Source organism: Lupinus angustifolius, chromosome LG01 (genome assembly GCF_001865875.1).
Source record: "Lupinus angustifolius cultivar Tanjil chromosome LG01, LupAngTanjil_v1.0, whole genome shotgun sequence".
Lineage (NCBI taxonomy): Eukaryota > Viridiplantae > Streptophyta > Magnoliopsida > Fabales > Fabaceae > Lupinus > Lupinus angustifolius.
In genome coordinates this window covers 30,377,816-30,387,570 of record NC_032009.1, presented here as the reverse complement: position 1 = coordinate 30,387,570, position 9,755 = coordinate 30,377,816, and the positions used below count along the sequence as shown (strand labels likewise).

The 9,755-nt window shown below is 33.7% G+C and overlaps 1 protein-coding gene across 1 annotated transcript; it reads left to right on the top strand.

Annotated features, from left to right (window-relative positions):
- On the top strand, nt 4,290–6,419 carry LOC109359883 (DELLA protein GAIP-B-like). Its single transcript, XM_019604576.1, has one exon. It carries the CDS (start codon nt 4,461–4,463, stop codon nt 6,120–6,122), a length of 1,662 nt encoding a protein of 553 aa, XP_019460121.1. The 5' UTR covers nt 4,290–4,460; the 3' UTR covers nt 6,123–6,419.

The window sequence follows — 9,755 nt, the reverse complement described above, 5'->3', positions numbered from 1 at the left end:
TTCACTCGCTAGGGGCGGGCAGAGCTCACTACATGTGTCATTAATGCATATCTGACTCACCATTAATGCATATCTGATTCACCATTATTGCGTCTCTGGCTCGCTATTAATTCGCCACTGACATTTCACTTGTCCGCCGCCTGTATGTTCCACCTTCCCCCCAACAGGTCGACAGTGGCAGACCTGTAGGGTTGTTACGGACAGCCCGACATACTTCTACCGTACCCACCAAGTATTAGCCAATGGTCGAACGTCACACCAACCACTCCAAACTCTATAAATAAGAGACCCCACACATGAAGTATCAATTAATTCTCATTTCCCTAATTTATTGATTACATTCATTACTATTTGCTCTCACTTCTCTTATTTACTCTCACACACTCTCTAAAACCACATATTGACTTGATCGTCGTAGAACTTTTTCAAGTACCTCCCCTGGCGGGTCCAGGCAGCATTCCGACCAAGACTCCCAACTTCTGTTACTCAACTGGACACTCGATTCCAATCGTATCCGATCAACATAAAAGAACAAGAAATATGATAGATAAAATAAGATCAACTTGGAAACTATCTCCAAATTTTTAGCTTATGGGTGATGAGAATGACTTATTTATGATGAAGTTGGATTGGGAAGAGAATTGTGATAAGGTGATCTGCTCCCTAGAACTCAGAATTTGTCTCCACAAAAGCCATGGTGGATCGAACATTCGTTTGGATCATGGGTTATAGGATCGAACCTCGTATATTATGATGAGAGTTTGTTGCTGGAAATAACAGTAGCTATGGGTTGCCCTATCCAAGTAGATTTTAATACTTCTAAAGTTGACATTGTCAAAATCATATATTGATTGTTCTGAAATATCTCTTTAGGAGTAGACTTATTAATCTAGGTTATGCTCTCATGAATAACGAATATTTAAATTAAGGAAGCAAATATGTTATTATATATATATATATATATATATATATACATATATATATATATATATATGTTTAAGAAGTTTTTATATTTGAGAGAAATAAAGAAAGATTTTTTTTAATCGCATTTAATGTTATGTATCAAAATATCATTTTTATGATGTTAAGTCAAAAATATATAGTGATTAAGTTCGTCCAACGAGTTATCATGTCCAATGACTAAGCTAGTTCAATAAGCTATCATGTCTAGTGATTAAGGTCATCCAAAGAGTAATCATTTATGTGACAAATTGTATCCAATAACATATGCATAGGACATAGTTTTTCCAAAATTAAGAATGTGTAAGACAAGTACATCCAAATGATAATAGCATCTAATGGCCACCACATTAGAATCATTTGATCTTAATTTAAATAATTGTTCTACACATTTAATATAAATGATTTTTCCCCCGATAATTATACTTGAATTAAATGTTATGTTTCTAAACTCTTTCAAATGAAGAAGTTGAATTTGTGTGCACACAAAAACAATGATGGGAAACATATTCAAATAGGGTAAGAATATAATTCTTAAAGCCTGAATTAATTATCAAAAATAAAGATTTGAATACATTAACAAAAAGTATTCAGATATATAGGACCTAAAACATCTATTCAATACCTGAACATGGTTTAAAACACAACAAATTAATCCATTATATTTTTATCCTATTAGACTTAACAAAACTCATTTAAATAAAGTACCAATTCTAAACTAAGACTACTTAAAATGAATGAAAAAGAGAGGAGAATATATAGAATCCTCTGAAATAGAAGATAAGAAATAAAAGTAACAGTGCAAAAGTAGATACTTTGTACAAAGCTATATCGCCATTGTGTATAATGAAAGGTTAAGCATATATTGTTATATATCTTATGTAGAAGCTGGAATCTCTCCCATTGTTACATACTCTCCATGTTAGTATAATTATGTATAGAGTAATGATATATTTTTAGTTGAAAGTATCATTGATTTTCTAATTTTTTTCAGCATATATATATGATTAACAATATATATATACATATACATATGTCAAATTACATATCCATAATAATAAATAATATTGAGAAAAATTTAGCTAAAAAGTTATGCAATATATTTAATCGGATCTAGAATCGAGTTTGAGTTAAAGGACCTTATCGACATTTAGAGTCGGATTAACTTCAGTTCTAAATTCGGATTAAAAAAAATGACTCAATCAACAATTAAGATCGGATAAGGGACAAATTTTATCCTACCCAACTCGATTCATGCTCACCTAGCAAAGATCATGTATACATTGCATTATGAGATACAGTTAAGTGAATATGCAAAAAGTGAAAAATGAAGAGTGAGAATAATTTTAGGAAGAATAAATGAAGAGTAATGTTTTAGATATTTTGAATGATATCCTATAATTTTGTGAAAATAACTTTTGAATAACATAAATACTCGTAGTAATGTGAATAGTCCATTTCATTAATAATAAGATAGATTATATGTAACTAGTGTTATTTTGATGCCATATGAAGTGATTATAATCAGCGATATGAAGTGATTATAATCAGCAATGAATGCAACTACTATAGTACTAATAGTTCTTTCTGCGTAGCTACACTCACCTATCCGAAAGCTATGGTTACAAGTTGTAAAGGAGCAATCTAGATTCTTTATAATTAAATTCAGCTGCATTGAGCCATAATCAATGGTAGTAATTAAGTACTATTAGTAACGTGTAGTAATTAAGTACTATTAGTAACGTGTAGATGCATTGTTGACCTTAAAAAAGATAAGACCATAAAATAAACGAAGCCCCTCAGTACAATGAGTCCAGAGGCTAGTTAGTGAAAAATACATGAAAAAATAAAAAAATGATAACACTTTTTATTCCCTTATTTTTATTGTTATTATATTTTTGTCCTTAAAAATACAGTAAAAAATTTAATTATCATCTCCGATAATGAAGAGAAATCTGAATCCACTGCAATGACATAGAACTCCAAAATTCATAACCTCCCCTCCTATCCCATGTTGTACATCTGTACCTCTTTCTCAGCTATATCATCATTATAATTAAATATATTTAGTAAAAGAAAAGGAATAAAAGAAAAAATAAACTACCAAAAAATGGAAACAAAGTAAAAACACAAAAATGTATATTTTGGATCTTATCTATTTGAGCTGTTGATGCATCGCTGGCCTGGTAGTTTTCATTGGGGCTTGCGCTTGTTCACGAGCGTTACCCGACTTTACTTTTCCATTTTCATTTTCCCCTCTCACCTTCTTTTAGTTTAACATATGCACTTTTTAATCAAATTTTTTTTACTCGATCAGTATCATTGTATACAAATAATGATTTGATCCAAAATTATAAGGCCCACTAAATTTAATTTAAAAGTTCAATTCATTAAACAAATAATTATTAAAACAGATAATCACATAAATTGAAAATAATGGATTTTGTTTATACAAAAAAATTCTTGAAGAATGAGATTTCTCTCCAACGTTGAAAAAGGAAATATTATGAAAAACAAAAGCAAGAAACAAAATATAATAATAACTATATCATTCTATTATTACACTCATATTCCCTGAGTTTTTGTAAAATTACATAAATCACTCCTCATTTTTTTACACCTACACAAACCTCATGTAGTTTTTATACTTTCATTACACTGACCACCCCACATGATAAATAAGTGTAATATTTTTAACAAAAAATGTGATAAATGCAATTATGTTATACAAAATATGGTATATTGTGAGGAAAAATCCAAATAATATACAAATAAATATATGTTTATTATTTTTTCTTATAAAATGCAATAACAATTCTAAAGATATATTGTGTAAATTGCTCTTATACTATATCGTAACGAACCAAAAATAATAAAGAGGTATCAACTCATATATTATTTGGATTTGTCTTCACAATATACCATATTTTGTTTAACTTAATTGCATTTATCACATTTTTTTTGTTTAAAAAATTACATTTATTTCTCATGTAGGGGTGGTTAGTGTAATGAAAGTATAAAAATTAGGGGGTCTGTATAAGTTGGTATAAAAAAATGATGGGTGATTTGTGTAATTTCGCTAAAACTTAGACGTATCAGTGTAATTTACTATTCTATTTACATTTGTAATCATATTTTTATTATTAAAATTAAGAATAAAAATAGATCTTGTATCTCCAATATCTGAGAGGACTCGTGCTCATTCTTGTACATTATTTATTAGTAATTAAAAACTAAAATATGAGTTATAGATAATAGTGCAAGAATTTTCCTCTTCTTTGAACCTCATAATATTTACCTGAAGGATTAAACATTTCTATTTTTGATACTACAATATCTATAAAGTTTTAATTCATATTTGGCGTGGCTCTAATGAAGCACAACTAGTACCATAGTACTATCTGCAGTAGTGAAAAAACCCCAAACCACAAATCACTCCCTCTACACACTTACCCTCTAAGCTTGTGTTTTTTGAGCAGCACTTCTATTCTCTAATCAATATGAAGAGAGAGCATCACCATCTTCATCCCAATCCAGGTGACTCATCATCTTCCATGTCAGCTGCTACCACCGGAAAATCAAACCTCTGGGAGGAAGACATCAGCGGCGGCGGCGGCATGGATGAGCTTCTCGCGGTGGTGGGATACAAAGTTAGATCATCAGATATGGCGGAGGTAGCTCAGAAAATAGAACAACTGGAAGAAGCTATGACAAATGTTGAAACCAACATTTCTTCACTCTCTTCGAACACCGTCCATTACAACCCATCAGATATCTCCACGTGGCTTGAATCCATGATTTCTGGGCTCAGTCCATCACAACACCAAGTTCAAGACGATTCCTTCTTTACTTCAACAACTGAATCCTCAACCATCACTTCCTCTTCTGACTATGACCTCGAAGCTATCCCTGGTAAAGCAATTTACACTAACATCAATAATAACAACATTGACAAACAACCGAAGCGGATGAGAACTTTATTATCATCCTCTTCCAGTCGGCCAATTGTACTGGCCAACTCGCAAGAGAATGGAATTAGATTAGTCCATACTTTATTGGCTTGCGGCGAGGCCGTAAGCCAAAACAACATGTCTATTGCGGAAGCCTTGCTTCACCAGATCGGGTTTCTTGCTTTGTCGCAACCTGGCGCGATGCGTAAGGTTGCGACTTATTTCGCTGAAGCTCTTGCTCGGCGAGTCTACGGGCTCTACCCTGAAACGCCGTTGCTCAACCAAAACAGCAACCACCACCTCTCCGAGATGCTTCAGATCCATTTCTATGAAACCTGTCCTTACCTCAAATTCGCGCACTTCACTGCGAATCAAGCTATACTAGAAGCTTTTCAAGGGAAGGACCGTGTTCATGTAATCGATTTCAGTATGAACCAAGGGATGCAATGGCCGGCGCTGATGCAAGCACTTGCGCTTCGTCCCGGTGGTCCTCCGGCGTTCAGGCTTACCGGAATCGGACCTCCGGCAATGGACAACTCCGATCATTTGCAAGAAGTTGGTTGGAAACTCGCTCAGCTTGCAGAAACGATTCACGTCGAGTTTGAATTTCGTGGATTGGTGGCTAATAGTCTCGCGGATCTGGACGCGTCGATGCTTGAACTCAGACCGAGTGAGACCGAGTCAGTGGCAGTTAACTCAGTATTCGAGTTTCATAAGCTCTTAGCTCGTCCCGGTGCGGTGGAGAAGGTTCTCTCTGTAGTGAAAAATGTTAAACCGGAAATCGTCACAGTTGTTGAACAAGAAGCGAACCATAACGGACCGGGTTTTCTGGACAGGTTCACTGAGTCATTGCATTATTACTCAACAATGTTTGACTCGCTTGAAGGATCAACACCATTGGAGTCACAAGATAAGGTGTTGTCAGAGGTTTATTTAGGGAAGCAAATCTGTAACGTGGTGGCGTGTGAAGGGCTGGACCGGGTTGAGAGACACGAGACTTTGAACCAGTGGAGAACCCGGTTCGGTTCAGCAGGTTTCATTCCGGTTCATTTGGGTTCAAACGCGTTTAAACAAGCGAGTATGCTATTGGCTTTATTTGCTGGTGGAGATGGATACAGAGTTGAAGAGAATAACGGTTGTTTGATGTTGGGTTGGCACACAAGGCCCTTAATTGCTACCTCCGCATGGAAACTCGGTGATGTAACTCAGTGACTCAACTCATCGAGTTGAACCTTTTTTAATTTTACTGTTTTTAATTTAAATTTCAATGGAAGTTTGATGTGGGTAGTGCATGATGTGCTATGCTGAGCTGTATGTTGGGCCCACCATTGTCCATTTCTCTGTTAATTTTCCTTTTTTTCAGGTTAGGCTCTTTATCTTAATTTCTTTTTTTGGGGTTGGGTTAATGGGTTGGAATCTCTTGTACCTTTCAGGGTTGGAAATCAAGAAATGGTTAATGTGTATTTATTTATGTTTTTCTGATATATCTATATAGCTTGCTGATAATAATTAGAATCTTTTCCTTTTTGGAGCATTGTGATTTTTGTGAATGAAATTGGTGAAGAGGTATAGTTGTCAAATTAAGAATGATGATACAGTCACCAGCATTGTCCTAGTGACGGGATAAAGATATGTTGTTCCCAAACATGTTCCAAGTCAGTTCTAAGTCAGTTCTGTGTGAATCATAACATGGCATGTTAGTGACTTTTTCTATTTTTGTTTCATATCATTGGTTTGGGACATTGTGGGGACATGCTTGAGAATAACATATAGTTGTTCATCACTGGAAGGTAGTCATACATCCAGAAAATGATTAGCTCCTTATCACAATGTAAGAGAATAGTTATACCAAAAAAAGAATGATGGTGTTGTCTGGGCCATGAAGCCAGCAAGAATTGATGGAAATGGAATGGCACAGAGAAAGGTTACCAAAATGAAGAATGAGGGACAAGGTGCTTTGCATTATAACAGATAAAGCAGGTTTCCCTGTGTGCGATACATACAGTTACATAATATTCTAGAGAGTTGAAGTTGAAGTTGAAGTTTTACACAGTCATCTAAGTGGATGGAACTGTAACTCATGAACTTATATGGTATCACAAAAAATTACTGCTATCTCAACCGAATCCTCTTTTATGTCAGAGAAAGCACAATCATCATCGGAAAGTTATAAAATAAAGATATTTATAGAGAGTGAATCAGAGAAGGATCAAAGGATCAATTATTAATATCAAGATCTTCATTGTGCTGTTCACCTTGAAAAGTCTCACCTTTTTAATTGTTACTCCTCTGTAATTATTGTGGTACACACAGCACATTCTTGCTTTTGCAACATCTTTTCCTTTCTTTAGTCCTGTTTAACTTTCAGGGCAAACTTTTCTTGGTTTATTTCAGATTTTCTGATATATTTCAGTATCTTCAAGAGGGTGTAACAACCAGTCTGCATGACCCTTCTCCAATATATGTGCAATTTTAATACTATTGTTTATGTCTAACATGTAAAGTATCCAAAGAGTATAACAGTAATGTTGTTTGGGGTGTGACATGAAGTTGTGGAAAATTTTAGAAACAACAGAGTGTTAACATTTTTTTTTGTACTACTAAGAGTATCCCTTACTTATGGATAAATAACTAATTATTCTTGGATTGCATGGTTGCCTCTCTCAACAAATATCATTCTTAGGAATCAAACCTTCGACCATTTTGATATTTATGTGAATTCAGCAGACGTTAGGATCAATGCCTCGTTGGATTGGTAACTGGTTGTTAACTTTGATTGTACTTGCCGGGCTACAGAATACTAGCATTGGGACTCCAGGAATCTCGAGTTCCTGAGATGAGAGATGACCACCAATTTTTACTTTATCTTTCAGGCAGAATCTAATTTATTAATAATTTTTCTCAATTTTAAACCTGGACACTCTGGCAAGTGCAGGTTGCATATTTCAATTTCCTATGCTGTACTCACTGCATTCTATAGTGTAATTAAAACAAATAATAAATGAGCATAGTATTCTCATCACATGCACGAGCTGTTGTAGTATTGCAATCTCATAGCATGTACTGTTGAGTAGTAATTTATTTGAACAGTGTAAAATCCTAGTTCGTCAAGAGAGTTGAGATTCTCCGGTAAGGAAATTCTGTTTTTTACTCTTAATTTTAAGAATAAAAAATATCATTACAAATATAAATAGAAAAATATAATTATCATTACTTTTTACTTTGTTTTTCAAAATACTTTCCTCTTCAGCTCTAGAAAGGAGCCATACTCTGGTCACACACTGAGGACATTGTAACATTAAATAAATCCTAAGATAATATTTTCAGTTTATTTATAGAATCCTTCTTAAACAAACTGAAATGTTCATTTATTTGGCCAACCCATCTTACATTACAAAAATACATATTGATTGATTAAAAGTATGAAAACATAAAAAGGAACAATAATTGAGTGTTGACAACCACAAACATAAAATGCAATATGGTGACACATCCCTCCATGCCCATCTTATAGGATGAAAAGAAACAATCATATGAACCAAAAAAAGACTCACTCATCAGTATTTGTCAACATAGGAGGTGGCATGTAGTAATTAGTATTTGCAGGCCAGTAGATGAGTCAATGAATGAAAGATGCATATGTAACAGTGTAACACTAACATTCATATTGGTTTTTACATATATGTGGTCACTTTATAATTATTATAAATAATGCACATATAGTATAAAGTTGTTAGGTTAGGTGTTGGTCTAGTGATATAAAATCTTTTTAGATCTTTATGATGATGAAAAGATTAATGATTCGATTTCTGGGAGCAACACTTTGTTAAAAGTGCTAAACATATATACCAAAAATGTTTAGTTTCTTATTTAAATAGTGTGAAAATATACTCTTGCTAGTACAAAAAATAAATATTTGTTGGGTGCTCCACCAAAATTTTATTCTATGAGCAACTAGTCCTCATATCAATTTACCTGTTTCAATGCTCCACATGCTGCTATGTACTTTATTATCTTTCCCCCATCCTTTTCTACCTACGAGAAAGCAGATTATGAAGGTCTCTTTCAGTTATCTTATACATAAGTCATTTATTTGAAAAGGAAAAAGGTGAACATAAAAAATATCTTCATATATTAAATCTTCTTATGAGTGATACCAAGCAAGACAAGTCAAACCAATATTGCTGCTTGCTAGGCACATAACTGCAACTGGATCATTAAAGAAAAATATGTCTAAGCAAAATTCTTTAGACAAAGCATTCCTCAAATAAATACTATTAGACAATAAGACCAGATTTCTATTATTATATATATTAATATATGTATGAAAATATGTCACAAGAAATTTCGAAAAGTAAGTAACTTTTCCGGTATTTACAAAGTCTTTTTAGTTTGAACTAATCACTTTCGAAGTAAAGAAATTTCTGAAGTAAACTTTCTCTACCAATGAACTATTTATGAGGAGTTGGGTCCCTAATATTATGCTTAAAAACATCTACCAATTGTGTTGAATCTTGTTGATAAAGTATGTGAATTTAAGTAAGGGATTAAGTTAGTCAAGCTCATTAATCATTGATTGTGATGGAGTTTCAACAAAGTGTGGAAGGTGTGGATGACAACTAGTACACTGAAGACATGGAATACACAAGTCAAGGTGGTTTGTTCAACAAGGATGTGATGTTGTTTTCGAAATGGATTGCAACATACTAAATGATAATTCGGCGGTGCCTATGCATAAATGCGTGTGGAAATTGTTGGGTGAATCACTTTGGTGAGTGATGGACACAATGTCTCATGCGGAAAAGAATCTTCTCCACCACGTGAGAGATAAGTTATTGTTTTTGC